General features: G+C 41.5%; 1 protein-coding gene across 1 annotated transcript in view; it reads left to right on the plus strand.

The window, feature by feature from the left end:
• The first annotated feature begins 12339 nt into the window (after positions 1-12339).
• Positions 12340-24768, plus strand: part of cux2b (cut-like homeobox 2b) — an 86116-nt gene continuing 73687 nt past the window's right edge. Inside the window, 1 exon segment of the mRNA XM_051950729.1 lies at positions 12340-12450. Coding sequence (XP_051806689.1) covers positions 12355-12450 — 96 coding nt within the window. The 5' untranslated portion in view covers positions 12340-12354.

Below are 24768 nucleotides of genomic sequence, written 5' to 3' on the forward strand. Positions count from 1 at the left end.
TCTGGGCTCATAGAAGGCCACTTTAGAATAGTCCAACGCTTTTCTCTCAGCCATTCTTGGGTGTTTTTGGCTGTGTGTTTTGGATCGTTGTCCTGTTGGAAGACCCATGACCTGCGACTGAGACCAAGCTTTCTGACACTAGGCAGCACATTTCTCTCCAGAATGCCTTGATAGTCTTCAGATTTCATGGTACCTTGCACACTTTCAAGACACCCTGTGCCAGATGCAGCAAAGCAGCCCCAAAACATTACTGAGCCTCCTCCATGTTTCACCGTAGGGACAGTGTTCTTTTCTTCGTATGCTTGGTTTTTGAGTCTATGAACATAGAGTTGATGTGCCTTACCAAAAAGCTCCAGTTTGGTCTCATCTGTCCAAAGGACATTCTCCCAGAAGCTTTGTGGCTTGTCAACATGCATTTTTGCAAATTCCAGTCTGGCTTTTTTATGAGTTTTTTTCAGCAGTGGTGTCCTCCTTGGTCGTCTCCCATGAAGTCCACTTTGGCTCAAACAACGACGAATGGTGCGATCTGACACTGATGTACCTTGGCCTTGGAGTTCACCTTTAATTTCTTTGGAGGTTGCTCTGGGCTCTTTGGATACAATTCCAACGATCTGTCTCTTCAGTTTGTCATCAATTTTCCTCTTGCGGCCACGTCCAGGGAGGTTGGCTACTGTCCCGTGGGTCTTGAACTTCTGAATAATATGAGCCACTGTTGTCACAGGAACTTCAAGCTGTTTAGAGATGGTCTTATAGCCTTTACCTTTAAGATGTTTGTCTATCATTTTTTTTCGGATGTCCTGGGACAATTCTCTCCTTCGCTTTCTGTTGTCCATGTTCAGTGTGGTACACACCTTTTCACCAAACAGCAGGGTGACTACTTGTCTCCCTTTAAATAGGCAGACTGACTGATTATGAGTTTGGAAACACCTGTGATGTCAATTAAATGACACACCTGAGTTAATCATGTCACTCTGGTCAAATAGTTTTCAATCTTTTATAGAGGTACCATCATTTTTGTCCAGGCCTGTTTCATTAGTTTGTTTTTTTAAATAATTATGTTAATCAACAATTCAAAAGTGATGGCTGATTTTGATTATTTAATTTTCAATAAATTTTTATTTATTGTTACTTTTGTGAGTTTCAAGTGATTTCAGTGAGAATTGTGGGTTTTTCCTTCTTTAACTGAGGGGTACCAACAATTTTGTCCACGTGTGTATGTGGCACCTTTTTACCTCAATGATAAATATATTAATTTTAATACATCCATAAAGCCCATGGACTTGGTCAGATGTGCTTCAGCTCTTGTTTTCTGCTCTTCAAAACTTTCTGTACATTCACAACAAATGACACATGTCTGTGTTTGAAGAATAGGCAGCCAACGTGTGAGGTATTGTTGTCTCTTTGAGTAAATATTATGGCATCTTTTCAAACATTTTTAAAGTCCTCTGCTTCTTTCATGTTTTAAATGTGTGGGATAAATTCACCTATTAAATGTTGCGAGGTGCATCACCCCCTGGAATCTACAGCTATGCATTTGTGCAGTCTGGATTTTCCAGAGAGGCATTAGGAATAGACATTTTTCCCCTCCTTTTTTGATATTTGAACTATTATAGTCCAATTATTATTTATTAGCAGGCATAAATTAAAATTCAAAGTGAAGCATTTTATGTGAGTCCAAATAGTTTTACTTCTATGACTTGTCTCAACAAAAAGCACTATATTCTGAAGTCTTAACTCTTGCATAACAAAATTGATGTTCTTTATACTGAATGTTCTTTTTACTAGATAAACTCCCAGCCTCTGGATGCTTATATGTGAAGTATTAGCACACACTGTAACACTGGCATTGATAATGTTTCACTCCCAAAGGTCAATCTTTTACAGTTGGACAATGATTGTGATTTTAATTTCTGGGTAAAAACATGGCAACCAACACAGTGGACAATGTTTGACCATATATTTAATATTTAGGGCTGCATAGTGGTCAGTGGTTGGCACTTTCGCCTTGCAGCCTTTGCATGTTCTCCCTGTGCATACATGGGTTTTCTGTGGGTACCTGGCTTCCTCCCACAGTCCAAAAACATGCTGAGGTTAACTGGTGATTCTAAATTTTCAATAGGTGTGAGTGTGATTGTCTCTATATGTGTCTATATATAGCCCTGACATAGACTGGTGACCTGTCCAAGGTGTCCCCTGCTTTCACCCTCACTCAAATGGGACTCCAGCGCCATGCACTGCAATGAGGATTAAGCAGTGAATAGATAATAGATGGATGAGTGGAGTTAATGTATTGTCACACTGCAGACTCCTTTGTGTCTTTGGACGGTCATTTACCCAGTTTGTCCAGTAGATAGTGCTAGCAACCCATCACACACTACATCTAACCTGCTACAGCAGGCACATTTTGACTCATTCCCACAGAATCAGCTCACTACTGTTTCTACATCTTTTACCTGATCTGATTTAAAACCACATAGTTTCATGTATAGCCCTAGAAATCATTCTCTAAGTATATCTTAGCTTTTGATAAGTTTTAGTTCCAACCAAATCTCTTGGGAGCTCATCTGAATCACGCACCAAATCAGGTATTTAATTATGTTGATATAATTTCTATTCATAAAAATTGCAAGACATTATCACACTTTCTAATGAATAAATTATTAAACTTTTATATGGTCTACTAATCACCTCAGTGAGTTAAATATTACTTTTAATACAGTCAAAGTGCAGATGCATTGTGTTGGCTCATCTACATGTTATGAGTTTGTATTTGCAAAGGCAACATAAGTACTTTGATATCACATCCTGCATATAATCTCAGGTATTAGCTCGGTTGTTCGTATGAAAATGTCAGCAGAAGTGTGGAGGCCTCTAGACTGAAACAGACTTCAGGATCTTTTTTCAAATTATTCCTTTAGAAGGTTGAAATGAGGTTAAATTAAAGAATATTGGAATGCATATAATTAAAATTCCAAGACGTAACCTCGCTTATGCTCAGTGTTATAATACCATGTGTAGGCAAAGCAGAGACCTTTCACGTTTTGACAGGCCATCATTCTTTTATGTTTCAACGCACTGAAAGGTTAACTGAGGTGATGATCACTGAAAAAGCAACCATAAACAGTAAAACATTTACACACAGTTAAAATAAAAGGGTCATGATCACACCACGTCTGCAGTGGTGTACATGTTGTCAGGTTCTTCCGAAATTAATCTCCCATGGATGATTATCATTGTGAGTCTAAGAAAGCACAACATCCTCCAGGGCAAGAGACAAGAGGTCTTTTAATAGTTGTAGACACTTCTATGGAGACACTAAAATAACCAAGGTACCAGGCAATATATTTGTAGAACTGTGACTTAGGTGGTGCTTCTTGCCCTCATAAAATGACTAAACATGCTCAGAGAAGCTACTATCATTCATCAAAATGTGACATTTCATTAAATATACTGTCAGCATTTTCAGTGAAACACAGTAATTTAAAATCCCTCATTCTGTGACCTCGTCAAAACAATGATTTTACTGTTCTTGGATAATTTCCCATCTGCGCACGCAGTCCTCATTTGAAGAAACCATGCATTGCTTTTTAGATTAAGCCTTTTCGGAGTAATGTATTAATTTGAACAAGGTGACAAGGTTACTGGAAGAGTCCTGTGGTGCTTTGTTGACGAAGGCGGTGAATGTGAGGTCAAGATTATATTCACAAGTACAGAACAGATTGAGGCCATGAGATTCAGCAATTTTTCAAAAGGCTGAGTGTGGATGATGCAGGGGCCCGACAGACAAAGCATCAGCGTCTGGAGGTGGAGATTGTCCCACCTGGGTCTCCACAGAGCCTCAGCACTCCACATTCCTGTTGAGCCAGAACACTGCGTTCTGATCTGGAATCTGAAAATGCCTGTGATTACAAACACTTTGCTTGATCTGCTGGCAGAAAGAGTTTTAGTGGGAGCAGGTTGTGCTATTGGGCACAGAGACAAGGTTAAAGATTGAATTCAGAAAACAGTATGTACTGTATGTCCTTACTGAAGTGTCCTGATCACAGCCTGTTCAGTGGCTCAATTGTGAGGAGTGATTTTCTGATATGTCGCTAACTTCCTTATTACATTTGAATCCAGCATTTCAGCCTAACCCTGGAGCCATAAATAAAATGCAATAAGAAAAACTTTTAATAATCTCCCTCACTTTCCCCTTAGGTGTTTATCTGTGGCAGAGGAATATGTCATTGTCCCTGGAGGTGCTTCGAATATGACTCATGAGAATATTATTTTCTACCTGCGACTGATTTTCATAAGGCATATCAGCTTGGAGCTTCTGTGCGCCGTGAGGCAGGGGCACTGTGATCAGGAGGTGGAATATGGTGCAAACCTTTGGTTTTCATGGATACCTTCACTCAGTCCGACTGCTATATAATTAATGGTTGAAATCACACACAAAAAAGCTCACGTTCACATAAGCTTCCCCCTGACTCTGTGGTGTCAGCAGGGGGAGCAGCCGGCTTCAGAGCTGTGGCTGTATGTCCCTGACCAGAGGAATGAGTTATTTATTTTAAATAGACAAAGTGCACACTCCTGCTTTATTAAGTCAGACTAAGTAAAAATTGTGAGTGTTTAACTGTGCACAGGATGTAGCTCTTAATTGTAAGCTATATATAATAATAATAATTTATAGTCTTACAATGAATGTGTGCATACTTTTACAATAATATAAATGCACAGATAAACTAAATAATCAATGAAGTCACGATTCACAAAAATCCAACAACTAATGAAAAAGAAACATGTATAATGTTATCAAGTGGAAGCTCGAACTTGTTTTTTAAATATAATAATAATGTCTAGTTTTTAAAAAATGGTTTTGTTAATAATATAAGAATATCACATTTGTGGCAGCTCATTTGAAGTGTTTGTGCAAAACGTGCTTTAAATATGAAAAAAGATTTCATTATTTTTGTCTGATTTGCATAAAAAACCACAAGTGGACAAAGTGACGGTCTAATAATAGACTGCATGTATCGATAATGAAGCTTCTCCTAATTTGCTTCTCTGCCTCTAATTTTGCTGTCCCATGTGCTCCTGTAATAAACACGCTAAAAAAAAAGTAGGCTTGGCTAAATTCCCAGAACTCCACTAATCTACACATCATCTCCTTCGCTTTTCCAGACGGTATTGATCAACCTCGGGCTTTACGTCAGTATTGATAACTTTGCCAAAGCAAAATCAAGTACAATTGTCCAGTTAATGTTGGGGACGAGGCACGGATACGTTTGCTCTTTACTTTTCCAAGACGCAGGCAGTTCGCCAAAAATATCCTCTACTTTTTTCTCCTTCCTTCTTACTTTCATAAAGAAAAAAGAAATCATGCTGGCAGACTTGTCAAACATATCGGCGGACTCTCGTGTTAAGTGCTACTTTTTTTAAAAAGTGGGACCGGTGATCGTAAACGTTGTTTAACGAGGGGGAATCCAGCCCACATATTTATTGCAGCCGCTGAAAAAAATCTCCTCAATATCCCCCAAGATGGCCGCCGATGTAGGATCGATGTTTCAATATTGGAAGAAATTTGATCTACGGCGGCTTCAGGTTAGTGCTATTCTCACCTTTCTCGGCTTATTTTTCAGCGGTATGCCTTGTTACTGTACTCCGGCGTGTGTTGGCTCGTTTTGGGCGAATGTAAGCCGAAATCTGGCGGTGTTTGCATTGATAGTTATTAGAAATTGATCCCTCTTCTGCCTTTGTTCAGTTCAATCATTGATCAGCGGTGGAGCGACCGTGGAGCAGCACAGCCTCCGTTAGCCACACCGATCTGGGATCAGCACCGCGGACAGCACTGCTGTTTACATGCTACAGCTTTTCTCCTTTTTTACTCTTTAACGTCCGCGGCAGCCACGACCGTACTTACATGTACGGAAACTTTTAATGCGCCTCTCAATCGCTGTTCTTGGACGAAGGCTGTAACTTTTTCAGCCACCTTAATGTTTTATGCGGTTTGTGTCGACGGCCGTAGTGTTGCTGCATCTGTCAGTAGGCTCTAGTACAATTATTTAATTTTACGTTTTCTTACACCCCGAACAATTTGTATGTCGGGAAGTTTTAATTGTGATTCGGAAAGTTTATTTTGTGGGCATTAGTCACTGCGTTCGGACATTTTACGGTGAAATATTTTCCATATCTGTAGCCTGTACGTTCAGGTTACGTTTGCTGACACTTGTCTTTAAATGCTGGACGTTGTTTCGTCGCTGGCACCAAAATGTGTCTGATTAATAGCGAGGAGAATGTGGCAGGTGAGCAGTTTGTTTGTATCACACCGTAACATAGCTACATATACAGTGTGTCCCAGTAAATACTAGCATGTCAGCTCCGTAGCCTATAGCTCCAGCACTCCGCTCAAAGTTGCCTTTATGAAGCACAATGCTGCCAGCGTATGCGCTGCTTGTCCTGAAAGCAAACGCAGAAATAAGGTTGAGAAATGGCTAAACGCTGTTTTCAGGGTCTACTCCCCCCTCCACCCCTTCCACCTCCACCTCCATCCCAACCTCTCCTCTCTGCCTCCTGAAGCCGCATAGGGCTGCTCGGCCGGGGGGGCTGTGTAATTGTATTCCCCGCTAATGTTTGTAAATCAGCCTCGGCCGGCGCAAGGGCACCGTCTCTGCCGTTTGACTGATGTTCTGTAACATGAGAAATGACAGGAGCATGGCAGTCCGGGTCCCTCGGAAAAGCCTTCCGAGGAGCAGAAATCAGATCTGGTGGCTCTCGGTTGTCTTGCGCCGGTCGACTGTTATTCCAGCTCCCAGCCGCTGGACCTCTCATCCAGACTGGGAACCGGAGGGGCGAGGGAGCCTATTGTTGTTGCGGCTTCACAGCGTCCTCTGTGCTGCCTCTCGCCCTGATTCACCCCGGCTCTAACATCTATGGGCAGATGCATGCATGCAAGAGGTTTTCATTTAGTAGCCTAGGAGCTAAATCTGAACTGGTCCTTAAGGATGCCCAAGCCATTACCCAGTGAGCAGTGGTGTTATGGTGTATAATAGTGGAAAAAAGGGGTAGTGGTCAGTGTAAGAAATGTAACCAGTCATTTAAGAAAAAATCAGGATTCCTGCAGAAGTGTTAACCCATACTTGTATTCCCATGAATCATCTTATCCTCCCGTTAAATGAAACACTTTGATGCTATGAAGCAGAGGTAGTACCTAAATCTACTTCAGAAGGATTATTGTCAGCTTACTGATATATACTTTTCCCCAGTCAGGGAATAGATGGCTGGCATTGGGACTATATTTACACAGTCCAAGTGATACTGTAAACAATACGTAAATCGTTGCTAATCACCCGGATAACTATGCAAACAGGTCACTAATGTGGAAATGCTGTCTTGCAGAAATAGCACGTGCTGGTCCACAAAATAAAAGTGAGCTAAAATGCATGTAAAGATAAAAACTGGCTTGAAATTCAGCAACTTGGATCGATGCGCATTACAGCTGCAAGTAATGGTTATTTCCATCGTTGATTAATCTGTTAATGGATTTACTCAATTAATCGATTAGTTGTTAAAATGCCAGAAAATTATGAAAAATGTCTATCAGTGTTTTCTGAAGTCTAAAACAATAAATGTCTTGTTTTGTAAACAAACCAAAGACATTCAGTTTGCTGTGGACTAAAAGAAAATATTCAAATTGAAGAGGAAGAAAATTTGGACTTAAAGCAATTAATAGATAAACAAAAAAGTTTGCAATCAATTTAAGAGTTGACAACTAACTGATTAATCATTGCAGGTCTAAAATACACATATATTACTCTGCAGAGTTTCAGACAGAAATAAGTTAAAATGCACATGTAGATCTGCATGTTCAAATTTAACTCTTTGGTCCGGTTTGGAAAAATGTTTGCTGTGATCCGTATCAGTGTTGGCAAAGCGCGCTACATACACGTACGATTTGGCTGTGTGGAAAAATAATTACATTTTCTAAGGAAAATTCTGTTTCTTTAACACTGAAACCTTTAGTATTTCACAGGGCTAGCGTGGATTTGATCACATTATCTTTCTGACAGCAGCTCTGGTAAATATTCTTACAAGTCTCTGGTTCCAAACATGCCTGTAGCTTAAATGTGACATCCTCTGCTACATGTGTCAGAAATCAATTAATTCACTTCTTTCTCATTCAGTCATGGTTGGAGCCAGTTTCTGGTAGTGTAAAATCATTACACCTGTACTGCCGTCTATTCCCATACAGAACAGTGTTCTTGCTGTAACAGAGTACATCTGTAAGCTGTTTATTTTAACACTTTACGCTGGAACATTTATTTTCTCATTACAAGTTATTATATCAGTAAACTGAGTGTGCAGTTTTTTAGTGTTTGTGCAGTAGATTTGTGCCTCAGAGTTGTACAGGATGAATAATTCACCTGCAGGCTGATGAAAAGAGGGCAGGGAAAGTGCAAAGCGCTGAGGTGGAGTGACCTTGGTTCCTGCTGGCTGCAGGTCACCCGGCCGTTGCTGTGGTAATCATTCACACCAGCCAGATGGCATTTCCGTGGGCGAGCATGAAAAGGACGGGTCAGGGTCTGTCCTGCCAGGTCCTGCCAGGCCCAGAAACAACTCTGGGCCAATATGGTACCTGGAGAGATGGAGAGAGAGAGTGCTGGGCCTGTACAAAGACTTTGGAAAGCCAGATGATGAGAAGGTGTGGTCGGAGCATGTGGAAATGCAGTTTGATTACAGTCATGGTGTTGTTAAATGCTCTCAGCGGAGATGTATGTATTTATTTTTCATTTCTCACACATAATATTACCATTATTTGCCATTTAAAGACTCGGAGAAAAGGATTCGTAAGGTTAGTGTCAAAGCGGACCAAAAAGAGTTGATTTTGATTTTACTTTGGAAAACTTGGGCTCCGTGCCTTTACTAGCACTTACTTTAATCCCTCTGTTGATTTTTAGTGATGTCGCAATGTTGCGCTCATATGGCGAAATAATGCTCTGCTTATTTGTTACTATTTCTCAGCCTCGTTTCCAGTCTCTCTTCCATGAATCTAAGAGGCAGTGGGGTTTTAGATCAGGAACAAAAGCTTGTGATTGTACTACATTTAGCATGACTCAGTTGCTCTGGTGTCAGCTCTAATCCACACACAGAGACAACAGTATTGCCAAACAGTGAAATTGCTTTGCAGCCTGTGAGCCTGGCTGCCTCCGCTGCCAGCCTGCTCTGTGTGCTGTTTGCCAGTAGCTCCTCCACACACACACACACACACACACACACACACACACACACACACACACACACACACACACACACACACACACACACACACACACACACACACACACACACAGCAACCCTGCAATCTCAAATTGGCTGTGAAAATCGGTCTCTGTCTCCCTTTCATTCATGCTTTCATATATTTGTTTGCTGATATTGTTAATGCCACATGCATCAGTATAATCTCATTGTAGTGGAGAGTAAGTAAGTCCAGAGCGCCTCAGATCTTGTATTATTTATCGTAATGACTGTATCATTTCATTCATATGCTGTGATAGATATAAAAAGATTTAAAGCTGACCTCCACAATGGCTGCTATATGTGCTCATTATCTCATTTTTCAAGACTTGTCTTTTGTTGTCAAGTCTTTCAGATGTTTGGCAGATTAAGTGATGCGCTTGAATGTAAAAGCTACACCACTCGTGCTCACTTCCCATATAAACATTTCTCAACATGCTTTCGTTATTCCCACTTCTGTGAATCGATGGGTGGGGCATGTCTGTCACGGTCCCCATATCCTTCGGGTTGCCCTGCTCTTCCTTTGACAGTGACAACAAAGCAAATAAGAAAGAGGGGAGCTTTTACAGGACTATCTGGGGCAAATTGAGATGTGAAATCCAGGAGCCATAACCCTGGTACATAAAACGGAGGGAACATTAGAGAGCCAGAGGAGTGAAACAGACTTCAGCATTAAGCTGTTTAACCTCTCTGTGTAGCATTAGTGGTAGAGACTTCAAAGCAGATGCTTCAGCATTGGAAGCAGAATGACAAATGGGTTTAGAGACAGCTACGGTGAGCATTCTCACAGGAAGACTAGGCCTGTCATTAATGTCAGCTTAATCACTTTGACCTTCCTTCAAGTAGATTTCCATACCTATCCAATCATTTTGCCGTGCTTGTGCTGCTGTTTGCAGACTACTGTATGTGCTGCTGTGTGATAAGCCTGGGTGTGATGATGTTACTGTTTATATCAGCAGTTGTACATTTGAAATATCCTGAAAGCTGTAATATTTAATGTTTTTATGTTTAAAAAAAAAGAACACACATTTTCTGCTTACGTCTTGAAATATACGTTTCTGAGGTATTGCCACAATACAGCAGCGTTGATTACAATTTCCTTTTCAGTGTTAATAGCTTTCAGAAAAATTCCATCTCCAGCAAGCCAGGATCACTGTGCTCATAGTTTCATATCTCAATCTTCAAATCACACACTTTGGGCACTGAGGATCTCATAAAGTTAGCAGTCTTTAGTGAATCATAACATAAAGTTGGAAGCTATAAAAGCTGTTTTATTTAGAAATAGTGCAGTACCGTTGCCTCGATCCATCAGTGGCATCATTGAGTGCATCGCTTCTCTACCTAGTCTCGCATTTGTGTAGTTAAGCAAAAAAGAAATCATACGGCACCCTTTATTTCACATTTTTTGTATTGACTGTAGTAGAATAGACATTTGTTAGTTGGAGTAATTCATAGTTTTTATTTTGTTATTTCGCAGCTGCCTGATGCTTTTCTACCATCTCAGCTTGATAAGAAGATTGGCATCTTGTAACAAATTTTTTGAGGTGCTTGGTGACATGAAATGTTGTAAGAGATAGCGATGCAAGACGGAAATATGTATGATTGTCGTGGATCAGAACTCCCTGTGAGCAATTTTTTGTTGCAACTTTCTGCCAAAGAAATAGCATGATCGGAGACCGAAATCTCAAAACCTGAGTAAATAAAGGCAGACCTATCTCTAAGAACAGACACAGCTAGAGATAAGTGAGAAAATGTTTTTGTTTTTTTTTCCTGTGTGTGCAATTCGGACAAACTGATCCTGTTACACTGTATTTTGAACCAGAGAAGCTGAACGTATTGACATCATGTGGACACATGATTTCATAGTATTGATCACAAATTGTTGTGGCTAATGAGTCCTAATAATTCTGCCATTAACCTCTGTCATATTTTTCTTCATCGTTGCTATCTCACTCGCTGTTTTAATATGTAGTCTTGTGCGAAAATAAGAAATACAAAAAGCGGTACCCCCAATGTTTCAACAAGAACGCCCCCTTGGTAGTTGACAGTGGTTCATAGCAAGAGATGCCAGATTTTTCATAGCAGTGTGTTCTCCATTCTGCTGCCCCTAGGCTGGAGCAATTGCTTTGCAGGAGTAAATAACCAGCTTTAACAAAACTTCAGGGACACATTAGTCTGCTGGAGGATGGCTCCATGGCAGTAGGGCAGCCTCTTCTTCCCTCACAGTAAGGCAGGCGGAAGCATCAGGAGGGGAGAGGTAATGGCTCATCGGCATGGGTATAAAGCTGTGTCCTCTCTCCCTGCTGACAGCCAGTCCCCTGCTCAGTAAGTCCATATTGAGCTGCGTTTCTCCACCGCGGCCTTCGCTTTATTTGTTTTGACTGTCTGACGCCACTGCAGACGTATTGAGCACCAGTCCTTTCTTGTTCATTTTACTAGGCTTACAATGAATCCTGCTGCCCTCGCTGTCTCTCCATCTCTCTACCGAGCATGCCACAGCTGTATTTGGCAGGGTTTCTCTTGCTGTATTTTCTTCCTCTATTGTCCAATTCGTCCTTCATGACAAAAAAAGAAGGCTTTTTATTTATTTATTTTTTTACATAAATGTGCAAGTGCCAGGCTTTTGTACATTGCCTGTTCTGACACTGGTTGTCATGTAATGTGAGTTAGCGTGGTGTGAAGGGTGCTCTTGGGCTCGGCACACTCATGAGATCAATGCTTCACTAACCTTCTCCAGGTTGTCTTTGGGGATCTCAACCTCTCTCATTATGTGGCACTGCTCAGAGTGTGTTTACCAGACGGGAGCAATGGTAGTCTTGCGCATGCCACCGATTTGTAAGGCCCATTTGTCCTCATTTAAGTGGAAAGAGAGAAGACCCAGGAAAGACGGCCTCTTGGTGGTCTTTTGAGTATTAAAGCAGCATTTGTTATTACTAAGCAGATGTGCTCTTATTTATCAAAATAATACAAAAGGTGTGTTATGGCAAAAGCAGATGGATCAGGCTTGTTGTGTTAGCTGGTCTTGTCTTTGTGCAGCTGCTACCCCCACACAGTTAATTACTCTCTTATTCATCTCCAACAATGGGAGGGGATAGAATAAATCTGAGCCGTGCACTCTTGCTTCTTCACCAGGGAGGTGCAGACTGGGACCCTAAAGCGAGCGAGTGGCTTCAAGAGGTACAGTTTATCATTTTTAATGGAGAGGAACAGGAAGTGGAGACATGAAGCTGGGCTCTGTGATTTATACACCGCCTCAGTCGGGGGAGAAAAGAGCAAGTCTATCTCCCTGTCCACACCTCGGGTTTGCAGTCGCTCCCTCTCGAATCGTACCCCTTTGGCATTCTCGGCTCCTCTTCAACACCACCACCAAAATACACTTGCACTTTGTGCGAGCCTCTCCGGGGAAATAACACAACCCGAGAATTTGCCTACCTAAACATAAGATTTTGGAAAAAAATATTGCCCTATTCATTTGTTATCCATTATTAATGTCAGCAATTATATATGTTAACACATGTAGTCTAATTAGTTATTGCTGGTATGTAGGAGCTACAGTGTCACTCCAACATCAGCGTGCACCTCTCCACTGCCTCCTGCCTCTCCATTTGTATGGCTTTGTTGTTCCCTGAAAAGCCCAGTGATGTCATGACTCCATTGTCACCTGTTCATTTACTTTCGTAGAGGAGGGCATCGGGGTATTGATTAGGGTTTGCAACTGTGTTAGCAGCTCTGCCGCTGTGTAATATAGGCCTTGAGGCTATTCTGTCTTTCCGTTCAGTCTCACGAGTGCATTCCAGACCTTGTAATCTTAATTAAATATGCAACTTTGGATCGCAACAGGGTCACTATTTTTGAATTTAAATGTGGTCACACACACCTCTCTCCCAGCCCCTCAGCTGAGAGAAAAGGCAGACATTTTGAATATTAATGACAAAAAATAGAGAAAAGAACAAAGAACTGAATTGAGAATCTCCTTTTTCAATTTCCCTTGTTAGCCTCCTGCTGCATTCCCCCTATAGTTTTTTTCTTCTCTTTTTTTTTCCAGATGAATTTTATGATATTTTCCTCCCCTCCCCACTCCATCTCTCCCTCTTTCTCGCTCTCTCACTTCTCGGCAGTTTTCCCCAGACAGGTTCCACAGTGTTTTAGAGGGGATGGATTTAATTGCTCTGTGGGGATTGGTTGGCTGTGCCGGGCTCGACTGTTTAATTAGTGTACCCTGCCGGGATTGGTTTAATGCTTCATGATCTTGAAATTGTCTGATTGTTCAGCCCTCTGGGGACTCTCCCTGCCTACGTAGGCCAGCAGGTTTAGCTAAACATTGCTCCAGGCTTTTGCTGTATGCGGCAGGAGGAACGGTATGCCTAAGGAACCGGAATTTGGCTGAAGTAGATGGGGTCAACTTATATGATGAACCGGTCAACATGCATGTGAAGTGGACAGTCTTCTGATTCTCCTGAGTACTTGACTGCAGGAGATGTTTACAGACCTCACAGGAATGTATACACTTACAAACCTCCATCTCAGCTTGATGCTGTATGGAAATGATCCAATTGACTATTAATGCAGTACCAATATTTAGACTGCGATAGTGTTTCTGTATGATAAGCAAGCATATGATTTTAGCCGCAGCCAAGCAAAATAGTTTGCTATGCATGTGGTTCTGTGTTTGCCCCACACATTTTCAACATTTTTACTTAGTTTGTCTGAATGGATGTCTTGTATTTTTGAGGGAGCTCTTTTTTCCTGTATGCATTTGCTGCCTTGTTTTGAATGCAGGCAAATCTCTGCTGCAATGAGGCCATCAGGATCATTTCACATGGATCTCTGAATTATGTGCTTGGTCACCTTGAGTGAGAGGAGATGGTGAAATTACATTTGTGTAAATGGGAGCGGGGTGTGCCTGTGTCCCCTCTGTAGCCTTCTGCAGGATGCCCTTGGTTTGGTGCAATCATGGCAGCTATGTTGACCTCAACAATAAATGTGCTTGGCATCAGATCCTGGATAAAGGAAGTGCTTCTGTTGTGGCGGTTCAGTCCAGTACATATAGTACCTACTGAAGGCTAAACTCATTCCGCTTCATCAGACTGATCGAGCCCACTCACTCAAAGAACTCAACCTTGAAGTCCATAAATCTCTTGTGGATGATAATAAGAATACCTTCCTCTGCCTCTTTATAATGTGTTTGTCCTCACAGTGAATGATGACTGAGTGTTCTGGTGCAAAAATGATTACTTTTTGTCTGAGAGCTTCCTCTATTAGGAATCCTACAGGTAGATGGCACACAGATCATGTACTCTGTTGTTGACCGGATCATCTGCGCTCCACCCAGGGGGTAATTTTTTTCACCGTCCTGTGTTTACTATTGTGTTTACACCCTCTGAGGACACCAAGCGGATGCAGATGATCACCAAGGTGGTAGGCCACATGGCAACTGAGCTGCTCCCAAATGAGAGTCGCACCCTGAACTTCATCCCCTTTCTCTCTGGGGGAGGTGCCCTGATTACTGAGTGACTTTGTGCTGAAGTTGAGGGCCCTCTTCCTCTCCAGCTGTTGGGATTGTTTGTGTAATAATGATAAGGGGCTGTGAGTAATCAGAGTTGGGTTGTACAGACAATTCTTAAATCTCTCTATTATGAAGGCTGTTCATCTATGTCGGTACATTTTATCCTTTTGTGATAAATGTTGCTTACTGCACTTCCTTTTCATTTAGTGCTAAATAGTAGGTGGACTACCAGCATGTAATATGAAGTCTGCTCATATCGGCAGGTTTAGAGATATTCATTGTTCTGTTATTTTTAAAGGGGGAACCTCAGGTCAATTGTGGATCATGGCAAAGTCAACAATGCTGCTCTTTTATAAATAAGCCCCAAGACTTAATATTGCAGGGCTGGTTCTCTTTCAAAGATAAAAATATTATTGCATCCCAGCCCCATCCCCCACTGCCTTTTGGGCAGGGTGTGAGTCCAGCATCCGTCTAGACGTGCGGCATCATTAACCTGCCGTGACCTCGGCCCCTGATGAATTCACTCTCACATCCCCTGCAGTCTAGCGTTAGCAGCCCTTCTCCCGTCCACTGGGAGCTGGGGCTTCTCTGGACTGGCCATTAGAGCCACTAGCCTCTACTGGCAGGCATTAATAGGCCAAGTGGCCGGAGCCTCTCTCAGACTGCTGAATAATTCAGGCCGTCTGGGCCGTGTCTAGTCCCGGGGCGCGGGGGGATATGAAGTGGGGAACAGGGTGCAGGGGGCTGCACGGAGGTGCAGGGGTTAATAACAGGTCTGCCTCTCTGTGTCAGCAGCTGCTCAACCCCCCCCCCCCCTCAACAAATGCACCCAACCCCACCCCACGTATGAAAGAATCCTATTCAGTTGATTAGATTTTTCAAAATGGATCAATTTTTAATCAGCGGAGCATCTGACTACGGTCAATACGATTGTCGCTGGGAAGACAGTTGCTGGACAGCCGTCTTTATTTACAGGAATGTTTGTTTTTTACTGTATGCAGATGGGGAGGCAGGAAATGCCTAGCTCAGATCATTGCACCACTGCAGTCCCTGGCCTGTCCAGGCAGAGGTCTGGTCTCTTCATACATGTCTGCAACACCACCACCACCAAGGCCGCAAAAAAATCCAATGTTCTTTGATCAGGGCCTTTGGAAGATCAGTTGTGAAGATTTATTCATATCAGAGCAGAAAGGTGGATTAGATAAATGTCTTTTCCTGTCAGTGTGGGTCTGACCAAAGACACTACTCTTACACATTTGCATCTGCATAAGTAGTGAGTAGGAGTGAGGCGCCAACAAACTAGCTGTAATACTGCCATCAAAATTTCATTGGCCTGTGGGGAGACCCTAACATGTTAAATAATGAGGAGCCCATAAACTTAATGTTCAGAACCTCTTTGCAACTGCTGACGACGTCTAGTTATGACTCGATATGTAGGCAGAATTATGAGGAGATAATCTTTCTTCAGAGTGCTCCTCATTTTTCCACATCTGGTTTTTAAACACCCAACTCTGAATGTTTTTCTTGTATGATCTCTTATGGTATTTAAGAGTAGTTTTCAATGGACAGAATTATCAGGAATATTGATATCATTTAATGTACCAATTAAAATCAAATGAATGCATTTAGGAAGACAGTATTACAATTATATATATATATATATATATATATATATATATATATATATACAAAATGCAATTGTTCACACAGAGTCCCCTTCAAGCAGTGAAATATTTCAGTAAACAAGGTCAAATGGGGCATTATAAAATAAAATCAATCGTGTTCACTCCTCATAGAGTTAAATCAATTTATCAATGTTTAAAAAGGTGAATCTATATTACATACATAGCATAAACATAAGTCTACTCCTTAATTCACTAAGTAATTTGGGTTTCGAATGGTTAATAATGCCAACGACTGACATTCTCAAACTATGATGATTAAATTTTGTACATGAAATTAAGTAGATATATTTTTATTTACTTAATGCATTTAATCTTTAGCACTACACCTAGATGAGACATTAAAAGCGCATATCTCATGCTACTGTACTATTAAAAACTGGCAGTACAAGCTAATCTATGTCATTTTTTTTTTTGCTCTCCTGGATTTCAACTGAACACGGAGTGAAAATGATTACAGTAAAAATTGATGGGATCCATGCTCTGCAGAATTGAATGGTATGCCAGTGGATTGCCACATAATAGCAAACTGTTACCTTGTGTCATTACATGTTTGCTGAAGCTGACCAGTTACAATAACTATCACAGTTATAGACATTCATTTCGGCAGCCTGCATTTAGAATTTAACAAAATTTGGCATGAAATCGGTCTTTGTCCTCAAGAGATACTCGGGAAAATCAATGAGAGGTCAAGTTTTTCTATTGTTGCTCACAGGATGGACTAATTTTAAAAAAGCCCACGTATCTTGGTTTTATCAGCACACACACCACATGTAAAATGGGTTGGCTGATGCCAGTTATATGGTAGATGGAACCAAAACTCTTTCAGGAATGCTCGGTCTACAGAGTGTAAAATTGATACATCCAAATTTGGACTTTGTTGTGTTAGCTCAGAAAAATGTTAACATTAAAACTTGAGAGAATAATGCTAAAATTATTTACAGTATATACAAAAGGATTTGCTTTTTTATCAGAAAATCCAGTCAAAATATTTGCATGACAGCTGTTTAGAAGTTATAGCCAAAAATATAGAAGCATTGGTCATTTTGTATTGTTTTCACTGACTGAGTGGAAGATTGTGGGTTTTATTATAAACACAATCCAGACACTTTGAAGAGAAAGAAGATTGAGCAAAATATAAATCAAGTGCATGGATCTCTAATAAAAATAATTATAGGAATATAATAGTATGTGCATGCTGTGTATATAGCATTTCATTTAGAATTATAATGTTCCAGAGAACTTCACAGGCATAAAAGATAGACAGACTGAGCAGGTAGCGTAGATCAATACAATGGAAGGATGCTGAGACAATGAGAGAAAACATTAAACATAAAGTTCCAGCTGCAAGGATACTAAAACAATAGGCTGTAATCAGAAAGAACATATTCCCTTTACAGTTGTAAACACAGACTGTACTTGAAGTAAGCAGTGGAGTGGGTGGAAGAACAAAAGCAGCAAGATTCTTAGCAAAATAAACCAGTCACTAGTCACTGACTACGTGTCGTTCGAGGTTTATAGAGTTTTGTCCTATGAAGGGTTTTTAATTGAATATATAAAGGAAAAAAGTAAACTGAACCAAAAAAAAAGAACAAAAAATTAAACTTTTGAAAAAAAATAAATCATTTTCTCTAATCTGAAACCCATCGCTGCCAGTGCACCAGCACTGGAATGTTGCCATAGACACCTGAAGCAAAGCTCTGGTGTACTGCAACAAACAGAGATTTTATGGCTGTGATAGGCTTAAACAACATTGTGTGAACTAATTTGGCTTAAATATAACAGATAATTTATTTTTTTAGTCCAGTGTTCCAGCTGTGTGGGCATGCCAATGTCACAGTGCCAACAGACACAGGACACTATTAACTCATGGCAAAATGTTCAAACAGGGGAAATTTTGTCCTGCTTCTAAATACTAACATATTTATTGCATATATTGCAGTTGCATGTTGTCATATTGTCTATTAACATTACATCATACCACACTTGCATATTGATTTCACAGCATATTGACACAATCACATACTGACGTGATAGTAATATGATGTATTGACATGACATGACTTACTATGGTATGATAACATGCCCTAATTTGCGTCACAGTGCAGTGACTTTGATTAATTGCAGTGACCCACTGACATAACACTAGTCATCAAGTGAGTGCGATAGCGCTATCACACTCACTTGATGACTTACTGCTGGACTGACATGTTAACATATTAGCATTTCGACCATACCATGACTTAATGACATATTGGCACGTTGACTATATTCACATTTTGGCAAATTGACCATATCACGATATAGTGATGTTGGTGTTGTTGCATTACATTACATAGGAATCTAATAGTCACACATAATCATATTTCTATCCTGGCATACTAGCTGCAGAATATGGCATGAGGACATATTAAATGACATACTAGCCAATGACACTGGCATGACATCATGACATTTTACTATATAATATAATGATGCGTGTATATTAACATAATGACTTTACTGTGACATAATGACTTGTTGGACACAGGCATATAGGCAGAATGGTATACTGGCACACAGATGTAATTACATATTAGCATACTGTTGTTTAAAACAAATGTAATTATGCTCCCATGTGTCCTGAGTTTAAGTGTACCTCTATGCAGTCCTTCGAGATTCCCAATGTCAGTGAAAAAATGTTGCCTTTTGATAAATTATATTTAAAATACAGCGCTCTTAAAAAAATATCAAAAACTTGTGAATTACAATGACCATACTTTTAGGAAGGAAGTAAATCAGCCAAACAGTATACATTTTTGTATTACTCTACAACATATCTAGTCATTGACATAAATTGCAGTTTGTTGTAGTTATACTTTGGTTTTATATTTCTGATGCTCCACTTTCTGACTGACAATGGATAAAGCATTTGGAAAAATAAAAATATAAATCGAATGGTGTAGCTAGTTAGAAAGGCATTTGCAGAGTTCAGACTTGACATAAAACATTCTGTCCTCCGTCTAATCTTCTCTCTTAAACATCAAACTTATGCAAAAAGAAGCAAAGCTTTCACTAAGAAGTACTTATTTTTTGCTCACTAATGAAAATGTTTTGAATCTCCTTGCTGCGGTGCCAATGGCGTTGTTTTCCTTCTTTGCTCTCTGATTATAGAACTGTATAAACTGGGCAAAATTTTGAATTCTTAGCTGATTGCATGCCTGTAGCCATGCACTTTCTCTGCCTTCCTCTTCAAACCTCTTTCTCCTGATAGCCTCTTTTTTTCTGTTACAGAGAGATGCAGTGCACTTTATATGCGGTTATGCTGAATAGGTGCTGATGTATGTTGAAAGCAGTTTTGCAGGTGCCTTGTCAAAATGTGCAGAGGATAGGCAGTATCACAATTCTGTTTAATATGCTATCAATCAGCCAGTAGATTCCCATTTGTTCATACAATATTATGAGTCTACTGTTCCCCAGACTATCATGACACTGCTGGTGTTTAGCTGCTCTCGTGTCCTCCAACAGTGTGTCCCTATTGTCTGTTTGTCTGTTTAATATGCAAAGGCGGTCATTGAGGGAGTCATTTTGGACCAGTGTAAACGAATCGGCAACAATGATTAGCTGGTGCTGCAGAGGAAGTGTCCATCATTGTGTTAGTGCATTTGGAGAACATCACTCCTCCCTCGGGTCATCTTGCCGCTGCTCTCTCAGCCTCGTGGAACAAGCTCTCTGAAAAACACCCAAACAGCACCAGAGTATACTGTAAGTGGAGTTACTTAATGGGAGATTTTGCATGCTTAATTGCAAGTATGGATTGAAGGTCCATTAAAAGACATCAGTGTGTTGGAGTCCACCATACAGTTTGAATATACTTGAGATGGATTGATCCATTGACTTCCCGGCTTTTCTATCTGAGAGAAGTAATTAGAAACAAAGAGCGCAATGCCATTTTGAACATGATTTTAAAAACAAGAAACAAGGCATTGTTAGTGTCCAGGCAGACCTGTTTCTGATGCTGTACCTTTTTGTTTGTTCAGTGTATGCAAGCATGCTTCAGGGTGGCACCGAAGAAGTCCTGAGGGAAATATCAGGCTTATTTATTGGAGCCTTTTTAGCCCCAGCTCAATAGCAGCAGTCTGATGGCCGGGGTACAGAGGGACTATCTGGCAGAGGAGGAGGTGGAGGAGGAGCTGGGCCTGGCGTCAGCCCCACTGACAAGCTCTTATTTACCGTCCAGATCTATGACTCATTTTATGTACCTAATCGTAAAGCACTGAGATTTATCGGAGGTAACAGGACAGTGGGGAATACCCCAGGAGACTGGCAGATTCAGCTCCCCCCACCCTTGCTCCCCTGGCCGGGCTTCAGGTTCACTGTACCTGGCCCAGCGCGCCAACACCTTCTGGGAAAAGGGGAGTGTTGCAGCCCGGATGAGGAAGTCCATAATTCTGCCAGATATGGACAGCTGATAGCCCATCTAATAAAGAAGAGGGTCATAAAAATTGGATGGGCTAATGGATGACTCTGTGAGGATTAATAACAGCTTATTGGTCAGGTGCAGTGACCTCTTGCAGAGCTAACAATGCACCGGCCAACTGGGCTATCGCTGCGTGCCGCCCAGCAGTACGTGACCACACCAATAAACAGTGGGGAGGATTGGGGGGAATTAAATCACTCATATAGTTTTTGATTCCCGATGTACCTTCTTATGCTTTAGTATATCAGACTCTGGATTGTTTGGTGCAGTAGAATTTTGTTGGTTTATAAATAATGCATTAACTTCAGGGAGGAAAAAATCTAAAGGTTGACATCCTCACTTACCATCATTTTTTCTCATGTCTGCCACTCCAGTAATGGCAAAGGGGGAAGCAAAAACAAGAAGGTATTGTAGTACTGCCTTTGTTCTGACAGGATTGCTCTCAGAGCCTGTTTTATATTCCTGTCGAAAATTAAAATTAAACTTTCATTGTTGTGCATGCTGTTTAATCCAATAACGATCTGATGTAACAAACTGCCGTAATATCTCTCAGCATACTTAATCGGAGCGGACTTAGCCCTGTCACTTTATATTAACCTCTGCTGCAACAAGAGAAGGGCTTCACTAATCTGCCATTGTTGGGTTTGGCAGTCTGTAGCTAGTGCAAAACAGATTTGGCAGTCAGCTCAAAAGTAAAGGCTTTATAATGACAGCAGGGCCTCTCTGCTATTTGAGCTAATAATGTCAAAATCTAATAATTCTGTGGCCCTTGGAATTAGATGGGAGGTGAATGGGTGGGAACAGTGGTAATGTGGAAAAGGATTTTTTGGGGGGAGTTCAACCACCCCACCTCCTCTCATTATGTCATTCACTTTGTAGACTGCAAATTGGCAAACAATTTAATCCCTAATGACCTTTAAATTCTGTGTGTGTAGGTGTGTGCATGTGCCCACACAGTCGCCGGCATGTTTCTCTTGTATTCTATTAACAATGTATGGTCGCAAGGAAGTTGTGTGAAATAGTGTACTGTCCCGACATCTGACACTGTAGTTAGATGCATTTGTGTTAACAGGATATTAGGTTCGCCCAGGAAGCATCTGAGCAAGGGACCTCAGGAGTCGCGGTAACACAGTGACCTCACACTGCTCAGCAAGGCAGCATCTGCAGCGTCATCAAAGCACTTGACTCCTGTGTTCCCCCTGAACGCAGCCTTGTAACTTAAAACAAAAAGCTGATTGGTTGCTCTCTCAGCCTCCCCTCATCCCCCCTCTGCTGTGGATGAGGTCTCAGCCCGGGAGATAAAATAGCAGTTATTTCTCATGTGCTATGCCATTTTGTCAGTTTGACTGTTCCACTTATTCAGTGTTTTTTGACTTGCTGAGCTTGAGGGGATGTGAGTGCCATTTCGCAGCCAGATCTGAGTTGTGTTGATTGAATTAGACAAAGTCGGAAGATAATTAAGAACCGCAAGGCGCTGCAAAACTGTCTGCTTCCAAACTGGTGAAAATGAGACGCTGCCACATCAATGAGCTAGCTGGCTCTGCTTGATGTCAGTGGTGGGTTATATCAGTTGACACCCTTACCTCCTAGTGCTGGAGCCAGTTTCCTCCTTTCCCTTTAATGTTTCTCCAAATATGATTAATCACAAGCCGTAAAACCGTTGCTTCTGACAGTGCACCACGTTTGCACAGCTTTGTTTGTTTCTTTCACGGTAGTAATATGATCCTCAGCTGCCAAGTGTAGTTTATGGCATAAACACAACCCCAAAGAGGTGTGTCTGGTAGTCAAATGGAAATCATAGCTTGGCCCACAACATCTCTCATACTTTACTTGTGATTTATCAAATCTACAAGTTTGTTTGCATTCATGTTTGAGCATTTTGTGCAAGTTTCTGGGGTTGACCTCCTGATAGTTTATTATATCTTGCAGTAATTCGATTTTCCAGTCATAGTCACTGCTAAAATCTCTTTTTTTCCCCATCATAGTATTTAGTTTAAATTCCATATGCACAGTTAGCTTCCACCTCTTTACTAAAACATATACTTTATATTACCTCTAGCATTTAATAAAGTATTTTTGACATATAGAACTTTTCCAGAAAATCATTTATGAAACGAGGGATGGAGGGGTCAGACACTTGGCTCTGTTTGATAATGTGCTGGCAGCTCATGTGCATTCAGGCACCTCTCAACCTTTCTCTTTCTATTTCACCCATTTTATTTTTCAGTCTATTTTATGGATGCTGGCCAAGTTGGTGCTTCTGTTTCATTTCCATTGCTGGATAGGTAATGTAGCTGTGAGGTTAATGTTGAGAATCATATAGCTCAGGCACAATAAAACTGACACCGTGAGACATAGAGAAGTGTGTTTATAGTAGCGCCTAGCTATGTGTCTGTCTTTGTGTTTCTGTGAGCCTGAATGTGGAAAGGGGATGGGACTGCTCCGAGGCCCCCCAAAGGGGCTGGACTGTAGGCTAGGAGGGTGGGAGCGCACTGGAACATGGGGTGTCAAAGGCTAATTTTCAAAGCCACTCACGGGCGCTCATCTCTCACTGTGAAGTGGCAAGCGTGGCAAGTGGCTTGCACGTTGTCATGGATACTAAAGCATGGGACCCCAGAGATGGGGAGCGGGGGACGAATGGCTGCCCTGTCTATAGGATTCCTGTCAGCTCTGGCCTGATAGATGGCATTGACGGATCATTTGTCATACTGTAATTGTTCTCAGCAAACACAGAATACCCACTAGTATAAACAGTAGTGTGCCGCTGGGCTAATAAAGCGGGAAAATGGAAAGGGATTCACTGATCCACTGCCTCTTTCACTTTAAGAGACAATGGCTCTGTTGTCCAGGCAAGGCGGTCTGATTAGAGCTCTGAAGGCTGAGAAAAAGCCCGGCCGAGAGAATAAAACAAGGCAATCATAAAGCAAACGGCAGTCACTTCTCTGTATCGATGTGGCGAGGCGGGGGTGAAGTCTGTGAGAAGTGTTGACAGCTGAGGGAACAACAGGAGTAGGTCTAGGAGTGATTCGTTTTCTCCCCCCTCTCTATTTGGCCAGTGAAACGGTGAGGGAGAATGCTTGTCCAAGATAACAAATACAGCACAAGTGCAGATGCATAGCTGGGACTAGGAGCTCTATCTGCCGGGCTCTGAGATAGCCAGGCGCCTGAGTTGGGTACAAATGACTCTGGGTACAAAGGTACTATTTGTTCACCCTTGTTTTTGTATGGGCTCTGTGTCTTTGCTGTTACTTTTGGGATTCACCCAGTGCCATCTTTCTGCTTGGAATGCTCTCTCCACCCTGGCTTTGTCTGTGTATAGGGCCGCTCAGACATGCGTGACTGTCGAGGTATGTAGGGGACATGACCTGGGATTTCTAATGTGAACTGGAATTAGCTGAGCTCCAACCCCACTTTCATTAGTTGTGATTCTGTGGAAAAACCAAAAGAAATCCTTTCAGAGTTACAGATTAATCGTGGTGGCAGAGTGCCAGGGTACCAGCTGGACACAATAGTTCAGAATTCTCATCAAAACACTGAGTTTAACATCAGTCATCCTGTCCTGGATGATTAGGATTTCATCAAATTAGATCAAACTTGTCAGGGGCCCACACTCCTCCTCGCTCATTTGTTCACTTCATACTTATCCAGGGAACATGTTTCTCTCTTGCTGCTGCTCTGTAGCCCAGCTGTAAGCATTTTTATGCAGGAGGCGGTCGGTAGGTGGGTGATGTGTTGACTAATGTGTATGTTGGAGGGAGACCTGTGTCCTGCTGCCAGCTGATGTTGTGTGGTGAAGCGAGCGGCCCTGGCACTCCTCGTGGAGCACCTCACCCCCCCGACTGTACCCT

The sequence above is a fragment of the Acanthochromis polyacanthus genome, chromosome 7, assembly GCF_021347895.1.
Source record: "Acanthochromis polyacanthus isolate Apoly-LR-REF ecotype Palm Island chromosome 7, KAUST_Apoly_ChrSc, whole genome shotgun sequence".
Classification (NCBI taxonomy): Eukaryota; Metazoa; Chordata; class Actinopteri; family Pomacentridae; genus Acanthochromis; species Acanthochromis polyacanthus.